This window comes from Quercus suber, unplaced genomic scaffold (assembly GCF_002906115.3).
Source record: "Quercus suber isolate HL8 unplaced genomic scaffold, Cork oak 2.0 scaffold_990, whole genome shotgun sequence".
Classification (NCBI taxonomy): Eukaryota; Viridiplantae; Streptophyta; class Magnoliopsida; order Fagales; family Fagaceae; genus Quercus; species Quercus suber.
This window is the reverse complement of record NW_027070405.1, coordinates 133178-154745: the sequence shown is the minus strand read 5'-3', so window position 1 is coordinate 154745 and position 21568 is coordinate 133178. Positions and strand designations below refer to the sequence as shown.

The following is a 21568-nucleotide window of genomic DNA, read 5'->3' as shown; positions in this document are numbered from 1 at the left end:
AATCCATCATTGTGTGGATCAATTCTCTTTTCACGGTAGCACACTATGCTTCTTCTTTATTTATACTTTTCTTTGCAAGGGGGACTTCTGTATGTCCTCTTCCATTGCAGGTTCGAGGAAATTCTTATTTGATTTTAGAATTATCCATAAAGTAGACATGCCATATAAGAATCGAGTGGTGCACCACCTTGGATGACTTGAGGAGTCTTAGACGATAATCTTGACCACCCCACTATTTTGAATGTTTCCATTGCTAAAGACAATACCTTCTTGGGATAATGTGCAAATAACATTTTCATTTTGTTTAACCTGATAAATTATCACTGATCTGATAAATTTTCGCTTGTTCAAAAAGTTTAAACTGTCAGGAAATTGTGCCTTTAATCATTTATTTGAAGAGGCAGCAACCATTTATGTAGTAGTATTAGTCCCTGATGGTGTTGAACATATCTCAAGTACACAACTGTATCATACAGCCATAGAGGAAACCTGATTAGGGTGTGTCAAATTGAAGAGGATATCAAAGCAGCACTTGTTTTAATGGATACGAAGTCAGGAAAGAATACAGATCCATGTCAAATGAGGCTATGTATCATTGTGACCGTGCTATTAGCTTACCAACTTTTACTTCATGGATAAAACATCTCAAGAAAAGAACAAAGGCACTTTCCACGTTTTGAAAATCATTGAATTGTTATTAACAGAATCACTATGTATGATGTTGCCAACATAACAGAAACTAATGGAACTTTCCCAATACAGCTTTCAGAAGTGACATTTTCCAAGCACTGAAAGAAGCTTGAATATGTACATTTCTTTGCCCATTTTTTTCTTACAACAAACCTGAGTACTTACTTGTCCAAAATCAGTCCTTTAACATATACAAACCACTTGTTTCTTCCAATGCAAGCAGCTTTATGGCTAGCGGTTCTTTGAATCCAGTGGTCTTCAATTTCACCTGCTGCCATCTTCTTTTGTTTGAAATCTATGTTCCATGCCCCATAACTGGTCTAACATTGGCTCCTAGTAAATGATATTTAGAACAGTGTGAGAAAAAACAAACATATTTCAAAATAATGAATTTTGAGGCCCAACATTGAGGAGGAATGGTGAAATATAATAACAAGTTAAATGATTCAATAACTTCTCCTAAAAAAGTTGGTGGTTTTTTATGTTTGAGCTGAAATATCAAAGTTAATGATCTTGTGCTTGAATTTGAAAGTGCATCTAGTGTCTGTTATGACAAAGTCAAAAACCTGATTTGCAGTTGTCCTTGAATGTGAAATTGTTGTGGGATGACGTGGCAAATGGCTGTGATTCTGACTACTATTACTGCTGTATATTTCACAGTTCCTTCCAAGGTCTCTTAACCGGTTGAGCTCTGGCAATATAATAGCTGCAAGATCTGGCCTGTCCTTTTTCCTTAGCTCTGCACACTTTAGTGCCAATTTAGCAAATTCTAGAGCATCATCAACAGGCCAGTCTGGCACTGTGGGGTCAAGCAGCTCTTCAAATGTACCTTTTTCAATGGCCTTTTGAACATGGTGTGCAAGACCCATAGGGGGCTTGGCTGTGATAATTTGGAGTAGCATTATCCCAAATGAGTATATATCTGATTTAGTTGTCAACATGCCTGTTTGTTGATACTCAGGATCTATGTAACAAAAAGTCCCTGCAGCTGAAGTCATGTGATATTGTGTGACACTATTAGCCACAGAAGGTGGGACTAGACGTGCTAGGCCAACATCACTAATTTTGCTCACAAAATTGCGGTCTAAGAGGATGTTTGCTGGTTTTAGGTCCCGGTGCACTAGGGGTTCTGGCTTTGCTTGGTGAAGGAATAGAAGAGCAGTTGCAATCTCAGCGGCTATTTTGAATCTTCTCCTCCAGGAAATTGGAGTGGTGTGACCTCTTCTAAACAGCCTATCTTCTAAGCTGCCATTATTCATGTACTCATAAATCAAGCATCCATACTCAGGGCAGGCACCAAGGAGGAGGACCATGTTAGGATGTCTAATGCAGCTAAGGACCTCAACCTGCATATGTTGTAGACAATCTACATTAAGAGTTGAGATCATGAGAACCATCAAAATGATAGTAGGCACTAGGTATGGTGATTAAAACTTTTTAAGTTATCTTGTTTTATTAGTTATGGCACTCAGATTCATCCAATTATCTTTCTTTTTTGAATGATTTATCATATCCAGACTTCATAAATGGTGTAGAGGATGCCCAAGTTCACAGGGACTGAAGCGAAATATGTATGACACATTATTAGTTGAGCTGGTACACTGCATAATCACAATAAAAGAAAAAAAAAATACTGATCTGTAACATCTGTTGATTGCTACCTGTGACCATGATCTGATGCTCCTTAACAATTTACTTAATTTATGCAAAAACATGCTCCATATAAGATTCCTAATCTTTTTTTCTTTTTTCTTTTTTTAAAGAAAGAGAGTGTGAATATCATGCCTCTTGTTGGAATTGCTTCCTCCCTTGGGCAGCATCAGGTCTCAAAACTTTGATGGCAACTGGGGTGTGATCAAGTTTGCCTTTATATACAGGTCCATATCCACCTTCACCAATTTTCATTGATTCAGAGAACTTGTCAGTTGCTGCTTCAATCTCATCTATGGTGTATTTTCTATACCGGATATCATTCTGTGCCAATGCAGACAATGCTCGATTTTTCTCTTCTGCCTCTCGCCTGGCCTTTATCTCTGCCAGTTTTCTTCTCTGTGATTCCTTCTCAGCTAGCCTCTGCGCTGCCTCTGCTGCTTCAATGGCAGCTTTGCACTTAGCCTTCTCCATTTCTGCAACAGCAAGAGCTGCTTCTTCAGCATTCTTGGCTTCTTCAAACTTCCGAGCCTCCTCCACCTTCCACTGATGAAGCTCTTTAGCCTGACAGCCATTGACAAAATTATTTTAATTGTTTCTAGGCTAGGATTTTTGTCTACTGTGCCTATTTCTTTTTCTCCTTTCTAATAAATGGTAATGATTACTGCCTGAGCTATAATCATTTATCAATGAACCTCAGAAACCTATGGTATCTAGTATGCTACAGTGGACTAACAAATTGGATTTTTATTTTTTATTTTTGGTTGGCTGGCTTGTAATTGGAATGTGTCAATATAAGATTGAGATACAGTGGCAAGTTAAGAAAACTAATTTTTAAGGATCATATTGCTAAAAATTTAAATGCAGTGTTTTCTTTTGAAACAAAGTTAATTCGAAGGACAGCTCATTGAAGAGTGCTAGCAAATAAGGCAGGTCATTTGAATTTTTTGTGTGACAATATAAGGTCACATTCTCCAAGAACCTTGTGCCTCAGTAGCATTGCCCAGTCTCCAACATGGGAAGAACTTGGTTCAAATCCCCTCCCCCAATTGTTGTAAGAAAAATTAAAGTCACCTTCTTTTTGGCTGAGATTGCTTCTCTGCAAGCTGAGCTGTACATGTCCATGGTTTGCTTTAGTTCAAGCTTCAATTTTTTCATCTCAGCTTCTATATCTCGCTGTAATAAACCAGCAGCTCATAGTTAGATTACTTGACGATAATGAGACCACTTCTTAATGTTAGGAATAGGATATAGAATTATTACTGTGTGGTAACAGACTACAAAGTGTTCAAAATTTTAGACCCTTCTTAATTACTAGCATTCAATATTCAATACCAATCTGCACTTACTGCAGAATGTTTGGTGGATTGTTCCTTGGGAGAACTTGCTGCAATGCTGAAATCTAAATTTTGGCCTGAGATATCCACTGATCCGAACATCAGCACCCCTGAAAGATCACTTTCATCCCTGACAGAATCTTGGCCAAATGAAGACCTTGCCCCACGGTTGGTAATCTCGATATTCTCCAATGAGAGATTCTTTGGACTATTCCTGCTTCGCTCGCGTGATGTCCTCGACGCATCACTGCTCTTTTCCAAGTAAAATCTCTCATAACCTGGTCCTGCACTTCTCCATCCCCTTACAGATCTGTGTTTTGCCAAGAAACAATATGTAAGAAAATAAATAAAAGAATGGATGTTTACAGGCAAACTTGGAAACTGAATATAACAAGACCACCATTATTCGTTTTTGATGTCTTAAGTTACAATTGTTATATTAGTTTCTTAGGTGTTGAACTTAAAGAACTACGATCACATCCACGTGGATTGATGGACTAATATCTAACATTTTGGGTACATACCTGGTTTCTTCTCCATTTTGTTCAGGTGTTGGTGGAAGTCCTCCTGATGAGAATTGTTTTGGTGGGGTAGCAGTATTTGCCATGGGCCTTAGTGCTGTCCTAGCTGACAATATTTTCCCTTTTGAAATTACATAAACAGAACAGAAATTTGGTGCAGATTTCATTAAGCTGCCTGGTACATCATAACCTTTGAACTTTCTGTATGAACCCAGACAGATAGCATAGTTTTAGAACAACAGTTAAATGATTAAATTCACTATTTCTTAACAATTTAAATATTTGTGTGAGAGAGACCTTGCGAGAGCACTTCTCGTTGATGCACCAACAACAATACTGTTGATGAAGTTCTTGTGGATGTAATCCAAAATTGCTTTTGGAGCATCATATTCCTCAAGGACAACCTCTTTCAATTGAACCTGAAGTTCAGAATTTTATATCTGATGTCAGTTTAATTACATGGACCGGCCTCCCAATTTATACTCATATACATAGATAGTTTTGAAATGGGCCATCTTTTAATCTGCATAATGCAACCTTTTTTATCACCCCCAAATAATGACATCTTTCACAAACATACTACTACTGTATATGGCTAAATTGTTGAGAAATTATTCTTACATGCATGAGAGAGAATGTAATACACCAGGTGCACAGAATAATTTCACATAAATTTGCCTGGCTTGTTTGTCACTTGGATAATCAAATAAATGCAACTACGTACGTACCCCTTTACGAGCACAATATCCGCGGTATGGGATGAAGAGACTGTTGTTTTCAGATTCGGCTGAGTTATTAGCATCATTGGCGCCCTCTGCATAAACTCTCAAAAAACAAAAACCAAAATCAGAACAAAAACAAAAACAAAATGATACATATAGACATATGCATGCTATAATATCTGCATGGCAATATATATGCCAAATAATAATGAAATAAAGAGAGAGAGTACCTACGATTAAGGTGGTTGGTTTTGGGCCTAACATGGATTAGGGTGATTAAGGGGTTGCTAATAATCATAAGATGATCAATAGCCCATCTGACTGCATAAGGGCTGTTCTTATCCTTATCAATGGCCACCGCGGTGGACTTGATGGGTGGAGTACTATGACTATCGTTGGCAGAATAGTTTGGAGCCATTATTATTAATTTTGTGCAAGAGTACAAATACTTTTGGAGATATTAATAATGTTGCTATGATGACGATGTTGTTGTTGATGTTATAGGAGTGTTGATACAACAATGAAAGGTTAGAACCACCATCACCAATGGCCACAGCCTCAAAACCAGTGCTGCTATCTAAGAATTAGAAGAAGAAGAAGAAGAAGAAGAAGAAGAAAAAAAAAGAAAGAAAGGGAGAAAGATGCAGCAGCTGGTTTGAGGCTTAGGCTTAGTTCTTTGTCGCTGTTGCTGTTGTTGTTTTTGTGACTTTGTGAATGAAGGTGCATGGTGTAGGTGAGACCAATAGGAAAACGGAAGTTACTAACTAATTCTTTACATGTAACTCTCAGCCATTCGCTTGATTTAGCCAATTTGACCAAATGAACAACTGGCCAATCTTTAATTAAAAACCGACTAGTCAGTTCCTTAATTAATTTATGACCATATGTTAGGGATTTAACTTTAACTTTTGGAGAGAGAGAGAGAGAAAAAAATGAGATAGGTATGGTTCGTTCTCAATATAAATTATTTGTATCACTTTTTGTGTTTCATTTCATGTTTTACCAATCACAATTTGCCATAAATTTGATTTTTTTTTATAAGAAAAATTAAATAAATACATAGTAAGTTTTGATTTGTGGAATATAAAATAGAACATAAAAAGTTGTACAAAAGATTTGTATTTGTTGGTTCTACTTCTATGTGCACTTGCCTGCCTTTACTTTTTTTTCTTTTTTAAATACACATGGTAGCATGCTAGCTTTTTGCCCGATCAAGATCAAAAATTTTACCACCACGCATATTTGGTGTGATGGTCACTCCACAGATATAATTAATGCTTGTGGGATGTGGGGGAGTAAAAGTTGAAGTTCAAGTCACTAGAAGGGAGCTTTACACACATACACTTAGATTAGGTTATAATAGAATTTCTATCTTGTATAAAAAAAAAAAAAATTCAAAAATTTTGTGTCAAAACTAGATTTGAATCATTTGATTATGAAGAACTAAAGAGACAAAATCAATGATTTTGTCTAAAAAAAAAAATTAGTTAGGGGCACTATGAATTTTTCCATTATTAAGTTTTAAATTAAAATGAGTATTTGTGATGGTATCACAAGTAAAATGGATTTTATTTTAAAAAAATTATAATATATATATGTATATATATATTTGTATTTATAAGAAAGTAGCCTCCTAACTTTGAGGATACTATTTCTCAAGACACTGAGACCCAAAAATCAATAATATTGAACGTATAAACTTACTTTAGTGCTTTGACAATTAACGACTATGCGTGCATTTGCGTGCAAATGAATGTTAGCATTTGGGAATTTGCCTTTTTGGTTGGTTCCCACGGCACTACTCATCATTCATTAAAAAATATTTTGCTACAATATTTTAGCAATAAATTTTCAATTTTTAGCAAAATAAGCAATATCTAAACAGACCCATATTAAATTTTTTAGCTTGTAGTGTAATATTCCAAGCATTTTCTTGTAAAAGTAAGTATTTACCTTTCTTTCGATCTAGTTTTTACTAATTCGGAATTGAAGCAAAATAGAGTTCAATTTGGGGCTTATTTGTATGTAATTTTAGTCTAAAGGAGTATTTTCCAATTTAGTCCACAAATAATTAGGAGTTAGTTTAAGCACTTTGGCTAATCTTGAAATATTATTTGAGAAATGTTATATTCACAACAATTTCATAATAAATTTTAAATGACATGTTATTATTGATAAATAAAAAAGTAATTTCAGTGATAAACTTAAATCATAACCAATAATAACTTATCACTAAAAAATTATTATAAAAATATTGTGTAGCACTTTGCTAAGTACTAATCCTAGAATATTCGCTACCTCATATACCTGTCTTTAGATAATTATTAGTAGAATAAATCTTGGGATGAGCAGTCTAAAGGAGGAGTGGTTAGTGAGTTAATAGGATGATTTACTGTTAATAACCAACGGTTTTCAGTTTTTGCAGAAAGTAAAAGATTGCACACTGTCAGTAGCCTGCACATGTTTCACACTACCAATCCTCTAAATTCTCCTTTATTTTTTCTCTTTTTTCTTTTTTTTTTTCTATTTTTAATTTATAGTTACAACAATGATAACTATTGTGGATTAGATCTTCTAATAATGGAGAGCGTGTTATGTCACTAAGTTACAAGATTCTTAACCTTTTAATTCTACTTATGTTTATTTTTAGTCAATCTATTGTTCACGTTGGTCAATTTATTTTATTAATGAGTCTATTAACACAATTTCTTTTCTAATTTGTTTCAAAATCGTTGAAATAATATATTGGAATTGATGTGTAATAAAGGTAGCGTCAGTGATGAGTCTACAAAATTGATGTTACACCAATCAAAACTTGACATCTTTAATATGTTATAAGAAATTTTGTATTATTATTATTATTTGAGTAGAAGGTTGTCGCATATTATCGAGAAAACTAGCCATTATTTGCTTATAACTCTTATATATGCACCGGCACAATAGACATTTTTACCAAATAAGTAATAGATTATACATATATCAAAGTAATAGATTATACACATTTATAATATTATTTAGTAGCATAAAAAAAAATCAAATTGAGTCTCTTAATACTTTCTAAATTTAAATACATGAGTTTTCATGTAAATATAAATTAGACTATGAATGAAGTGATACTTTCCATTAAATTATAGGGCAACTAGAAAAACACTTGGAAGCAAAATCGGAGTGCAATTAAAATCTAGTTTGAATTTTTTATTAAGCTTCCAATTTAATATATTATACTACTTGCAAACTCACATGATGCGTGAGAAAATGTAATATAATTATTTTACAAGAATATAATATAAAATTTGTGGATTAAATAGTGCATGTATTATTTAAAAGAATTTTCCAATTTCAAGTTTCATACTTTCAAGTAATCATTTAATTTTTATATTTTTTAAGGCCCATATCTCTAATTTCTAATGCTTTTTTTTTGTATTTTTTTTAGCCCAAAACTAAATAGATTGGCTCAAATAGAATAACATTTCATACTTTTCAACCCAAAAATTAAGGAAAAAATAAAATTTTGAGCCTAAAATTGAAAAGAAAACCTACAAAATGAATCAATTGAAGGCCCAATTAGTCTGAAATGACTGTATGGAACGAATTGGACTGAAATATATGGAATGGAACAAATTGGACCAAAATAGACGAAAGTGGACCAAATGGAACAAATTGGACCAAAATGGACAGAAGTAAACTGCATGGACCAAAGGGTATAGATTTGGACTGAAATTGACCAAATGGAACAAATTAGATCAAAATGGACTGAAGTAGACCGAATTGACCAAAGTAAACTGAATTGGACCGAAATGAACAAAATAGACCTAAGTTTACCAAAATGCAACGCTGATGTGGAGCGTAACAATAATAAATGTTACGCTTTAACTTTTAGATATTATATAGATATAGATATGATATACGATTTTAAGAGTTCCAAACCAAATTCCAAATTATTAAATGTTGACCCAAGTTTGAGCATTAGCCCAATTCAAAGAAAGGTTAAATTTTATGTTTAAAGTTGAATGCAAATCCAAGATATCAGTCCACCCATGCTACCACAAAAGTATGGAAACTATCATTCATGTTTTTATTTTGGGTAGAAAACAGATAGAATTAAGAACTAAGCAACATCAGCAAAAGTTTAAGGACAAAGCCTCTCATATATAGTACCCACCCAACTTATCATAATAAAGCAACATAACAATGTCCATAATCAGACTATCAAAAACAATAAAATCTTGATCCAGCTCCGATCCTCTCCTTGCAAGGGCATCTGCGCACTTATTTGCTTCACAAAAATAGTGGTTCATCCTCACCTAAGGAATTTGGCTAATGAGGGTCCTGCAATCCAAAATAAGAGCTGCATGGTGTAAGTTACAATTATAAGTATCTGAAACCCACCCAGGGATAACTTTAGCATCAATCTCAATCTCAACAACTAATAGATTTAACTCTCTACAAAAAGTTAACCCATCCTTAAGAGCCCACAACTCAACATCCACACCGATAGTTATCCCAATATTATGGCTAAAACCTATAACCCAGTTGCCGTTCTGGTCTTGAATGAGCCCACCTCCATCTGTCCTCCCAGGGTTGCCAAGCGAAGACCCATCCATTTTCATTCATGTTTTTTTTGCAATGCCCATAAGCAACTATTGTATGGATAATTGGATAATGGATGAACTCAAAATGGCCCTTAAATGTTTCTCTCCTTTTACCGCCACAATGCCCCTGCCTAGATAAGGATACTCCTCCACCTTAATTTCTACACATATAGATATTGACAAATCAGATAAATGAATGCTCACACTCTTTGCAACTGAGATCAACCTCTCTTACTCCTTGCATGCAACTTCCTAAAACACACTTAGATGAGATCCCCTCCATTCCAAACTTCATCTAAAGGTTTGTTAAAAATAAACTTTGATGATGTTGATGTAACAATCTTTGCACCTTCTTCGACTTTGCAATATTCCAAAATATATGTTTGGACTACCTCACATGTCTCCAATTTCCCTACTTCGGTTGAAGTGAATGTTGCTTAATTTCTTGGCTATCTCAACTGTTGTTCACCTTAACTTACTCCTATGTTCTATTCAAAGCCAAAGGTGAAGCTAAAGTTGTTGTTGGGTCCTTTTTTGTAAGACATGGGTACCCATCCAATGTCCTTTATTTCATCCTTGGGTTTTATTAGAGGAGCCTGATTGGTCGGTTGCCCCTACTCCTCTCTATTATCCACTACCAAAAACAAAATAAATTAGGTTATCAACTACCAAAACAAAAGAAATTAGGTCATAGATCTTGATTTTATCAATTTGAGTCGAAAACTTATAAAATATAGTTAAACAATTGATGTACTAAACATAAGTCATGTTCTATAAAATCATTTCAATTTATAGTTTGCATTCATTTTTATTATTTAGCACATTAATGGAATAGAGAAATGTAAAAAACAATTTATGGAACTCTTTATTTTACCCATAACTTGTTCATAAATCAATTTGACAACCATTTAACAAAGATCATAAAAAGAGAAATTTTTGCTTAGAGTGAGAAAACAAAAACAAATATTATATAGTAGAAAATTGAATCTAAGTATGAAGTGCAAATTTTATTAATATATACACATATGTGTGTGTGTGTGTGTGTGTGTATTGCTTGGGGTTTATGGCAAAGAAGGAACAAGCTTAGCTAAAAACAATTAGCGTGGCCTCTCCACAAGATTAGTAGACAAGCAAAGGATTCAGTGATGGAGTTTTTTGACATTCATAAGAAGGGTCCTTGTATAGACTAAATAACAGGCCTAGTCTGTTGGGCTCCTCCACCATAGGGTTTTTACATAACATAGTTTCTCTCCAAACTAGTTTGGAGAGAAACTCTAGATTTTTTTTCCCCCATTTAACACCATTTTAGGAACAGTTTCGTTTGTTAGCAGGTTTCTGAAACTATTTAGGAAACTAGCATCTCGAGTCCAACAAACTCGAGTTCAGAGTAAAAATCGAGTCTTAAACACTCGAGTTCCAAGCTGAGGTGAATAAAATTATCCACGTGGAACTCGAGTTTCCATAGAACTATAACAATGGAGTGAAGAAGCGTACAGGGTGAAAAAGAAGAAGAAAAATCAAGATCTGATCGAAGAAAAAGAATTTGACCAAAGAAGAAGAAGAACATGGTTTGGGTAAAGAGTATTTGGGTTTGGGGGGGGGGGGGAAAAAAAAATACCCATTCTCCATACATAAATCAAAGACAACCCCATGGTAGTTTCGATCTCGACTTGGGTTTGGTTTTGTTGTCAAAAAAGCCCCAAATCTGCTCAATAGAACTAAATCAAAAATTGACATTCTTTAACAAAATGAACAAACTTCACAACCTGTTGGCACCACGAACGTTGAGACAAAGCATGCATTGCTGGGTTTTGATGCCTCTCCGTTGATCTTCCTCTCTGTTGAGCTTAAATGTTTGAAGATGTTTATTTCTCAATCAAGGAGTGAAGAAGAAGCGTACATGTTGCTAAGTTTTTCTTTGCTCTTCCTCTCTGTATCCTTCTTTGCTAGGTTTGTTGTCCTTATGGAACTCGAGTCTTAAAAGATCCGAGTTCCACGTGGATAATCTTTCCACCTCAGTGTTGTTAGCACATAAAATTCGAGTCTCTAAGACTTGAGTTGTTACAGGGAAATTGAGTCTAACAAACTCCAAATGCTAATTTTCTAAATAGTTTGGAAACATTGCTAACTAGCAAAATTATTAGCAAAATGATATTATTTTGCAAAAAAATTTCATAAACTCTCCAAATTTCTCATATATATCTTTTTTAGGTATGAATTTTGAAAATCTAACCGTTGAATATCATGTCCCTTATATTCTTAACATGCATATCAAATTTCATTCAAGTCGGATATTATTTACTATTTGATCAGTAATCTTATTTTTTATACATAATTTAAATTGCAAAAACTTGAAATTTTAATATTTGTTTGGGAGTTATTAACTTCTCAATTCTAATTGAAGTTAACGAGAGAATTGAATTGATCAAAATTAAAAGTTAAAGTATCCAAGTAAATGAGTTAAATGAATTTTATGCAAAATTAAAAGTGTGTAATTTGTAATTTAGGGAGCAAAAATAAAGTAGAAGCAATACGGCCAATAATATATATGAAAAGACAAATGAACGATAAAAATGGTCATCCATTGTTGAAATTGTAAGTGTATTTGTTGTGAGACGTGCAGTGCAGCGAACAAAGAAAGAAAGAATTGAGTTGAATAAAAAGCGAGCGAGCGAAGTGGGAAATAAATAAATAAATAAATGTCGACGATTTACGTGTTAGAGCCACCGACGAAGGGGAAGGTGGTGTTGAATACCACCCACGGCCCTCTCGACATAGAGCTCTGGCCTAAAGAGGCTCCAAAAGCTGTTCGCAACTTCGTCCAGCTCTGCCTCGAAGGCTACTACAACCACACCATCTTCCACCGCATCATCAAGGCCTTTCTCGTCCAGGCCGGCGATCCCACCGGCACCGGCACCGGTACTCTCTCGTTCTATATATATATATATATATATTTTTTCAAATTTTAGGGTTTCTTATTCACAATCAAGATTTTTATAGATGATTTGGTTTAATTTCTCAGGCGGTGAAAGTATATACGGCGGTCCTTTTGGTGATGAGTTTCATTCGCGGTTGAGATTCAAGCACAGAGGATTGGTTGCGTGTGCCAATGCTGGCTCACCTAATTCTAATGGCAGTCAGTTCTTTATCTCCTTGGACCGCTGTGATTGGCTTGATAAGAAGAATACCATTTTTGGCAAGGTATTTTTCTCTTTTTCTTTTTTCGAATTTTTATCAATTTTTGGCAAAATTTGAATTCAACTTGTTTTGTTTCAGGTCACCGGGGATTCGATATATAATCTGACTAGATTATCTGAAATTGAAACTGATAAGGATGACAGGCCCTTGGATCCACCCAAGATTTTATCCGTTGAGGTCAGTAGAATCAAACAAACAAACAAACATACATACTGTTAAATGTTAATGGAATAATTCTAGAGACACCAACTAGTTTCACTACCTGCCATTGCTTTAACATCACTTTCACATTCAAGAGCAATGCTAGGGGCTTTTACAACATTTTTCACATCATGCTAAGGTCGCAAGTGGTGATTGGAGTAACGCCACTTTCAAACACTTCTTTTATTATGCACCAATCACAACAGGCCATGTCAGCAATTGTGAAAAATGTTGCCCCCCTCAACTTCTTTGATAAAGTTATTATGTGGGAAAAGAGAGTGATCAGCTAAAATTCTTCTTGAATTCGTTGTTTTAGGTGTTATGGAACCCTTTTGATGACATTGTTCCAAGAGCATTGTCAAAGCCTTTGGTTGAATCCGCAGCTGATTCTGACAAGAAAGATACCAAGAAGAAAGCTGTGAAGTGAGTTCTTTCTCCTACCTCGTGTAATTGTATTTTCTGTGGATGTAACAGTAATACCAACTTATGTTGTGAATTGGTTATTATGTTTATTGCCTAAGCTATGCATGCTTTATATTTACGTAATGCAGAAAGCTCAACTTGCTTTCATTTGGAGAAGAAGCTGAAGAAGAGGAGAAAGAATTGGCTGCCGTAAAGCGAAAGATCAAAAGCAGTCATGATGTATTGGATGATCCTCGTCTTTTAAAGGAAGATGTTCCAAGTAGTGAATTGGTAACAATCTACCATCTGTTTTTATTCCTATATGTTGTTTTATTCAACTCAACTAAGTCATAATCTCAGTTAAATTGGGGTCAGCTATACTTATGCCATATTATGATGATATGATCATATAAAATGTGGTGCAACACATGGCCATTTGATGGGGGCTGGATTCAATCTGAGCTTACCTTAATGCAAGCTTGGTTCAATCTGACTAACTTGCTTTGGAGTTCTCATTAATTGGTTCTAGTTATTTGAAATTTTCATCTCATCTCTCTCTCTCTCTCTCTCTCTAAGGCCATCATGTATCCCTTCGATTTGATTGCATTGATGCCTGCTTTGGCTTATTTTATATGGATATATTGAATCCTGTATCTCTACTTTTGCTTTATATACTTTTTTGTTTTTGATAGGTAAGAATAATTTTATTGAGAAGAGACTACTTCATAAAAATAAAAATAAAACATGAAGTAGCCTAAATATTTACAATTGAAAAATATTTACATATGAGTTGACTCTATGAAATTTTGAACCAAAGTACCATCTGCGAGACCCAAAGCAAAAGACCTCTCATAAAGAGAACTAATGAAAGATGCTAGTAATTGAGTTGCCGTGCACTCCACATGTTCAATAGTGTGTTGATTTTTTTCGCACCAAATAACCATAGCACACATAAGGGTACAAGCTTCCAAATAGCTGACAAATGATAAGAGTCCCCAATCTGCCATCCACATAATAAATCATGAACATTCTCCGGTAATACCCACTAAATCCCAAACGTCCAAAAAACATAACAACATAAGCCACATTGCAATGTGTCAAAAGGTGGTCCATAGTCTCCCCATTGCATCGACAAATGCAACACCAACTCACCATTGTGAAACCCCTCTTCACAAGATTATCACAAGTAAGAATTTTCCCCAAAGCCGCTATCCACACAAAAAAAAGGAAACTCTACAAGGAGCCTTAACCCTCCATAAGGCTTTCCAAGGAAAAGACATAGAAGATGAACCCCATAAGGTCTCATAAAAAGATCTCACATAAATTCCCCATTGCTCCTTAGTTTCCCTCTCATCTGATCTACCCCCTCCCTAGTGGGAATATAAGATTCTAGTAAATGGAGGAATGAAGCCACCCTATCAATCTCCCAATCGTTAAAATTTCTCATGAATCCCACACCCCAACTCCTCTGCCACCCCCCCCCCCCCTGCCCCCCCCCCCCCCCCCCCCGATCCCCCCACCTGCTGTATCTCCAACAAAGATTCCAAAGAAGCATCCTTATCCAATGCAGTTTCAAATAGCTTTGGAAATCTCATTGATACCTACACCAACAGTTGTGCGAGAATCAGGTTCGACTACCAGAGTGATAGAGCCCACCACAAACCAAATGTACTGTAAAAATCAGTCTCCCTGCATTCTGATACTTTTCCATAACCCACAACCATGAGAACCTCAAACAGGTTTTGAATACCACCCACCCCACTCCTCACCATACTTCACAATAATCATGTCTCCATAATTGATTCCCCTCCAACTGAAACCGCCATAACCATGACAAAGATTGATTGAAAGTAGTCAGTTTCTGAATCCCCAACCCTCCATCAACCAAGGGAGAGCACACCTTATCCTATCCAACCAAATGATGTTTGAACTCCTCTCCTAAACCACCCCATAGAAAATTCCTCTATATCCTCTCTATTCTATTCGCCACACAAGTAGGAATGGTGAACAACGATAGATAACAAGTGTGCAAGCTCGAAAGAGTGCTCTTCAAAAGTGTTAATCTACCTCCTTTTGATAATTTTAATCTCTTCCAACCTGCTAGACACCCCAAAATAGGATTCCAAATTGCCATTGATTTGAATGAAGCCCCCAGTGGCATACCAAGGTAAGTCATGGGTAAAGAATCAACCCTGCAATATAAAATATCAGCCAATTGATTCACATTTTCCACCTCACATACCGGCACAATCTCAATTTTCCCCAAATTAACTCTTAACCTATGGGGATAAGTAATAAAGATTTATTGATATAAAAAGAGAGATACCCAATTACCCCAATTACACAGGGTGACACCCAACTAAATGGGAAATGAATAATCCACCACCTTCAGTATTCCCAACCTCAAAGACTGTAATAAGTCCTTTCCTCCTCGGCATTCTACTGAGAACCTCCATGACTAAAATAAATGGCAAAGGAGATAATGGATTGCCTTGAGGCAATCCCCTAGAAGTGCTGGGAAAAAAAAAAAAAACCCACAAGGAGAACCATTAACCAAAACAGAAAATTGTACTGTGATAATTCAAATACGAATCCATCCTCTCCATTTTTCTCCAAACGCTATCCTCTCCAATAAATACAGAAAACTCCCAATTAACGTGATCATAAGCTTTTTTATATATCCAGCTTACAAATTATACTAGGGATGTGACTTTTTATCTTGCTATCCACACACTCATTAGCAATCAACACTGAATCCAAAATCTGCCTCTCACCAACAAATGCATTTTGAGGTGCATAGATAGGTTTATCCAAGATCCTTTTCAATCTATTGGCCAACATCTTTGCCAAAATTTGATAGACACTTCCAATCAAGCTAATGGGTCTAAAGTCCCTTATATTGATAGGATTAGTCTTTTTAGGGATTAACACTATAAAAGGAGCATTAAGAGATCTTTCAAACTTACAGTACTTATGGAATTCCTCAAAAAAAAAGCAAAAACATCAGCTGCAACCACTTGCTAGCATTAGTTATATGCATGACATGTTTTTACCATACAACAAGCAATTGATGATCAACATGGCATATCTCTAAGGCACTTTTCAAATGCAGGACTCATCTGATGTAAAAAAAAAAAGGGATATGCAGTTATCTGTAAGAGAAGCTCTAAGCTCAAAGAAAGAAGAGTCACAGAATGATTCAAAAGCTGGATTTTATAATCTTCTTGATTATAGTGATGACGATGAGGCCAACTTTGATGCACGAATGCGTCAGCAAATACTCAGAAGACGAAAGGAGTTGGACGATAACCCCGCCAAGCGAAAATTGCACGATGGTACCCTAATCATCTTAGCATAATTCAGTTAGTAAATTCTCAAACCTGTGGATGTTTAATATAGAACTCTTTTTTCTTTCTTTCTTTTTTCAACATAGAAGTTTATAGGACAGTAATCCTTGAATTTGTGGTGCCATTGTCATAGGCATCAATCTGCATACCCTTTTAAAAAGATATTAAAGAATGTCTGTGCAACGGTGAAACTGAAATAATAGCAGGGAAAACCTTCCACCAGAAAGCTAACTTAATGCCTAGCAATATATGTATAAAACAAAAATAGGAAAATGGCTAAGTTACTTGTTGCATTGTTATTAAAACCAAACATCTCTCTAGTTTCAAAAGTACTATCTGTTTTTGATAATTTTTTATTTTTTTGATAATGAAACAAGATTGGAATACTGCTGTTGTTGCAAAATAATACAGACATGCAAACTCAGTAAAATACATTGGCATGGCATTGGGGCAAGCTCTTTTATACTAGTAGATAAAATTATTACTGATTACTGCCAGTAATTTATTGTCTGAAGTGTTTTTTTAGGCTCCTGCCACTGACATTTATAAATTGAAGATCTATGTTGACAAATGTTTTTTTTTTTTATTTGCTCCTCATTTTTGTTCTTGATAAGTGATAAATTTGTTGAAAAGGATAAAGGAGAGCCCCAAGTACATAGTAGATGTAGAAAAGGTCCAACAAGAGATTACAGTCTAAAGTTTAAATGATCAAGGAAATTGGAAAAAACAATAATAAAAGAAGAAGAGCATATATTAATTCACGGTCTGTTATCTCTTCACTAACTTTGCATATTGCAGGTTAAAGCCATTTACGAAATAAAATACAGAGTTAAAAAATTGATTATGGGAGTTTCAAACAACTAATATTGAGTAGCAACCTATTCTTAGTAAAAGGGGGTTTATTTGTCAGCATCAAAACCATGAAAGTAGTGTATTGTAATCCTCTTAGTTAAATTAAATAGCCTTGAAATCTATTGCATTTGTCGTTTACATCCTTCTTCCTTTTTGAAATTATTTTGTTCATTTTAAATGCTTTAATTATCGTATGGAGGGAGCATAATAGTTGGACATTTGAGGATTTGGAGCAGACGAGACCAGCTGTTAGTACTGTTTGTAGGGACTTTGTTTGCCTAGTCTTGTGCTTGGGGATTCACTTCTAGGGATTCTATTCTGTCGTTTTTAGATCCTGTTTCTTGTTGTATTGTAAGCAATTCTTTTGTTTTTGTTTCTTTTTTTGTACATATGTTTTTTTGGCTGCTTCATTCTTATTGTATGATGTAGTTCTTTTTTGTTAATATAATTTTTCTTACACATAAAAAATAAAATTTTTTGATGCAAATTTAATTTTTTATTTTTTAATTGGCATATGCAGGGAATTCTAGCCCAAAGAACCAAGAAATATCTATATCAAGGTAAAATATTTGTGTATGTGTGTGTGTGTGTATATATATATATGTAAATGTGTGTGTTGGGGTGTTAGTTGCAATATAACTTGGTATAACTCTTTGACAATATTACACCACTTGGTAACTTTTCATTTGATCAATATGTTGCCAAACTCACTGATGGATAATAAATGAGATCATATTGATGTGGAATTCAGGATGTGTGACGTGTGTTGAGGACACCTAATCCACTGGTGGGAATTTGGAATTTGGGAGGTTCAATGCACACTATATTTGAACTCGCTTCCCTTTTGAATAAAATTATTTTACTTATCAAAAAAATTATAAAGAGTAACATAGTGTGGTAATTAATTTTTAACTAGTAATGGGGGATTGAGGGTCTGTTTAGGATCCGCTTATTTTGCTGAAACTGAAAACTTTTTATTGAAAGTACTGTAGATAAAGTTAAAAGTTAGCTGAAATTGTACAATGATATCCATGAATAGTATCAAAAAGTATAGTAGGATCCATGAATAATAGCAAAAATAAGCTAAATAGTAAAATAAGTTGGCAAAATTAATCATGCCAAACGGACACTGAGTAATGAAAAAGTCTGTGGGAGTGAGAATATGTAATATAGTGCAGCAATTATTCTTTAACTTGTGATAGAGGTTGAAGATAGTTTGCCCTCTGATTGATCATCAAGGTTCCATTGCCAAGGTGGATTGTTGGAGTAGGCATCAGCTCCCTTTTTTTCAGCAACAAAACTCACACGTCTTTCAGCATTATAATTATTAGACAAGGCTTATACCATTTGTTGTTGACTTCTTGTTGTTGTTCATACCGTTTGTTCACACCTTTATGTCTTCTTTTCTTTGCATAACACATCATGCGTAGGAGTAGGCTGCTCCAATTCTTTTCAACAAGATTCACTCTCTTAGTCTCTTTCATCATTATAATCCCTAGCCAAGGCCTATCCCATTTGTTTACTCCTTTATATCTTCTTTTCTTTGCATGGCACATGGTGCTGACATAGGGGCTTGTGGATACTATGCTGCAAGTACAACATTGAACATTTATATACGATGCTTGCTTGCATTCTATGCATGCAGGTAATCTGCGAGGCTGACTATTGTCTTCCAAATCTCAATTAACAAAAGCAAACTGCATTAATACACATGTCAAATGAATCATTGGAAGACAAAAAATTTCTCCTCTTGGTCCTTATCCTAGATTTTCTATGACTCTGTGGTCAAGATAAAAGTTAATTATATATTTATTTTAAATGGTAAGTTATACACACACCCATTGGATTTGAACCCACAAGCTGATTGGCTAAAGTCATACACACACCCAGGAGGAAGTTCTAATTGAGCCAAGGCTCATTGGCAGTCAAGAAAGAAGCTTTGAGAACTTGTTAATATGAAAAATAATGTTGTTGTTCTCTTCTCACCAGGTCTAAAGCTGAAAGCATTGATGATGAGCAACCGAGGGTAGAAAAGTTGTCTCTGAAGAAAAGGGGACTCGGATCAGAAGCCAGAGCTGAACGAATGGCTAATGCAGATGTAGACTTACAGCTGTTAGGTGAAGGTGAACGAGGAAGGCAGTTGCAAAAACAAAAAAAGCGCAGACTTCAAGGACGTGAAGAAGATGTAAGTTACAAGTTATGGTTCTTATTTGTTTCATCTTTCTTATCTTAGCTTGTTTCCTATGTTCTTGCCTATTGAGAAAAGGCTGAACAAGAAGTGATCCATATTTTGGACCATCAAAATATGCAAGTGATAGGAAATACTAACCTGCAAATGATTAATAATAGAGACAAAACCAGAAATCAGACACTGACGGTATTGGTTAATCTTGGCATCATGTGTGTGATTAATGTTTTTTTTTTTTTGGTTAAGTTTGCATGTGAGGAATTCTTTTTGATAAGTACATGTGAGGAATTCTTTAGAGAATGAGGCTGGATATTTCAAGGAGAACCATGGAATGATTGGGAGCTCACTAAGATGTCATTGACATCTAGACTTATACCCATTGTGTTTCTCATTTGCATAGAGATCATATTGTTTTATTTCTGGGATATGTCCTCTAGGGAAGACTTGCCATCAATTTATGAAATTGGTTATTGTTTCAAATTTGAATTTAAGCCCTTATGTTTTCACTCCCAAGTCTTTGGAAATTAGAAAATGGAATTAAACTTATCATATTTTAGCACTCTGCTGGATTTCTGAGGTCATCGAGGAAGGAAAAGAAATCTGGGGCTTGTAGAATGCTACCTAACATAAATAATTTTTAGGGTTCCAAATTTCTTCCCTTGTCCTCTTGGGAATCATATGGACTGTGTTTGCTGTTTACCATAGTTTTTAACAACCTAATATAGCAGTTTGGAAAAAAGGTTACTGGGGAAAGATGGAGGGGTGGGGTCAGAAAAATCTCAATTTATATGGAACTTGGAAGTGTTCTCTCCATTTATAGGTGTCATTGAATTTTAATTTGTGTCAATCTTTATGTGCCCTACTTTTCCTGTGTATGTAGTTATATAAATTAATTAATATACTTTTTATATTGACTTCTTGTTTTGTTACTTTTAGGTTCTAGCAAAACTAGAGAACTTTAAGGCAGCCTTCTCTGGAAAACCCTTGGCCTCAAGTAGTGAATCTGGAGGTGGCAATCGTGAGGATTTATCTGACTGGAAATCAATTAAGTTAGAGTTTGTTCCAGAGTCTGGCAAGGTAAGCTTCATATTTCACATTGTGAATTCATTTCAGTTGAATATTTGTACTTTTTTCTCAGAATCAGAAACTATATAAACCTGCGAATGGTAGTTATGATTGAAATTGGATCACTTTATCAAATTTGAAAGTGATTGACTATTTTAGTTCTTAAGTAGACCCTTCTCCAATTTCAAAGATGTTTTGCACTGTTTTTTTGTTGATAAGTAGATGTTTGGCACAATTTGATTTATGTTCTTTGAATCTTTGTTGGCTAACTAATCCCTTTAGTTATTATCTTGCTTGACTTTTAGGTTGGCTGTTTTATGCAGGATCACATGTCCCGCAATGATGACCCAAATGACTATGTCGTGCACGACCCTCTTCTGGAGAAGGGGAAAGAGAAGTTCAACCGTATGCAAGCCAAGCAAAAGCGACGTGAACGGGAATGGGCTGGGAGACCTCTTGCTTGATCTCGTCTTTGCCAACAAGTCAGGCTCGTAAAAATTGAAGGCTGAATGGAATTGACGAGTTGGGTCATGTGCCAATTTGACTTTGCTATGTGGTTTGACTGCTACATCGTTGCTCAGAATCATGCAGGAAAAGTTCCTAGCTTGAGGTGCAAAATGCAAAATGATGCCTGGCAAAAAAAAAAAGCAGCAAAAAAAGCAGCAATCTTGCGTTTCCTCTCTCGTCTTCTTTGGTTTTGCTCACTTTTTTTTAATTGATGTGGACCGTGTCTACAAAAATGTACATATTTATCCTGAACGTGTTAATGTGGCAGTGGTTTAATTGATGTCAACTTCATGCAA

At 35.2% G+C, this 21568-nt stretch overlaps 2 protein-coding genes and 1 long non-coding RNA gene across 6 annotated transcripts; 2 read left to right on the top strand and 1 right to left on the bottom strand.

Moving 5' to 3' along the window:
* Positions 1 to 662: 662 nt before the first annotated feature.
* On the bottom strand, positions 663 to 5626 carry LOC111995848 (U-box domain-containing protein 52). Of its 4 annotated transcripts, none has more exons than XM_065768722.1 (9): positions 5151 to 5626; positions 4927 to 5023; positions 4496 to 4617; positions 4202 to 4399; positions 3690 to 3987; positions 3415 to 3516; positions 2476 to 2904; positions 1257 to 2036; positions 663 to 1023 (listed from the first exon to the last, which is right to left on the bottom strand). In XM_065768722.1, the coding sequence occupies exons 1-9, from the start codon at positions 5336 to 5338 to the stop codon at positions 955 to 957; spliced, it is 2283 nt and encodes a 760-aa protein (XP_065624794.1). In that variant the 5' UTR covers positions 5339 to 5626; the 3' UTR covers positions 663 to 954. The 4 variants fall into 4 exon arrangements, with proteins under 4 accessions (XP_065624794.1, XP_065624795.1, XP_065624796.1 ...); XM_065768723.1 differs by having other exon boundaries at positions 4927 to 5021; positions 5155 to 5626; XM_065768724.1 differs by having other exon boundaries at positions 4927 to 5012; positions 5155 to 5626.
* Positions 2030 to 3117, top strand: LOC136065489 (uncharacterized). The gene is made up of 2 exons (XR_010627131.1): positions 2030 to 2108; positions 2208 to 3117. It is a non-coding gene; the product is annotated as an uncharacterized LOC136065489 (long non-coding RNA).
* Positions 5627 to 12084: 6458 nt separating the features above from the next.
* Positions 12085 to 21568, top strand: LOC111995982 (peptidyl-prolyl cis-trans isomerase CYP57). The gene is made up of 10 exons (XM_024027929.2): positions 12085 to 12431; positions 12535 to 12713; positions 12789 to 12887; positions 13228 to 13334; positions 13463 to 13604; positions 16426 to 16648; positions 18033 to 18072; positions 19502 to 19697; positions 20637 to 20777; positions 21089 to 21568. Exons 1-10 carry the CDS (start codon positions 12212 to 12214, stop codon positions 21227 to 21229), a joined length of 1488 nt encoding a protein of 495 aa, XP_023883697.1. The 5' UTR covers positions 12085 to 12211; the 3' UTR covers positions 21230 to 21568.

Coding starts and splice junctions, on each gene's coding strand:
- LOC111995848 (XM_065768722.1), bottom strand. CDS start 5,338: ATGGCTCCAAACTATTCTGCCAACGATAGTCATAGTACTCCACCCATC. Junction 4,400..4,495: donor ACGAGAAGTGCTCTCGCAAG/GTCTCTCTCACA, acceptor GGGTTCATACAG/AAAGTTCAAAGGTTATGATG. Junction 3,517..3,689: donor AATCCACCAAACATTCTGCA/GTAAGTGCAGAT, acceptor GGTTTATTACAG/CGAGATATAGAAGCTGAGAT.
- LOC111995982 (XM_024027929.2), top strand. CDS start 12,212: ATGTCGACGATTTACGTGTTAGAGCCACCGACGAAGGGGAAGGTGGTG. Junction 16,649..18,032: donor CAAGCGAAAATTGCACGATG/GTACCCTAATCA, acceptor TGGCATATGCAG/GGAATTCTAGCCCAAAGAAC. Junction 18,073..19,501: donor CAAGAAATATCTATATCAAG/GTAAAATATTTG, acceptor TCTTCTCACCAG/GTCTAAAGCTGAAAGCATTG.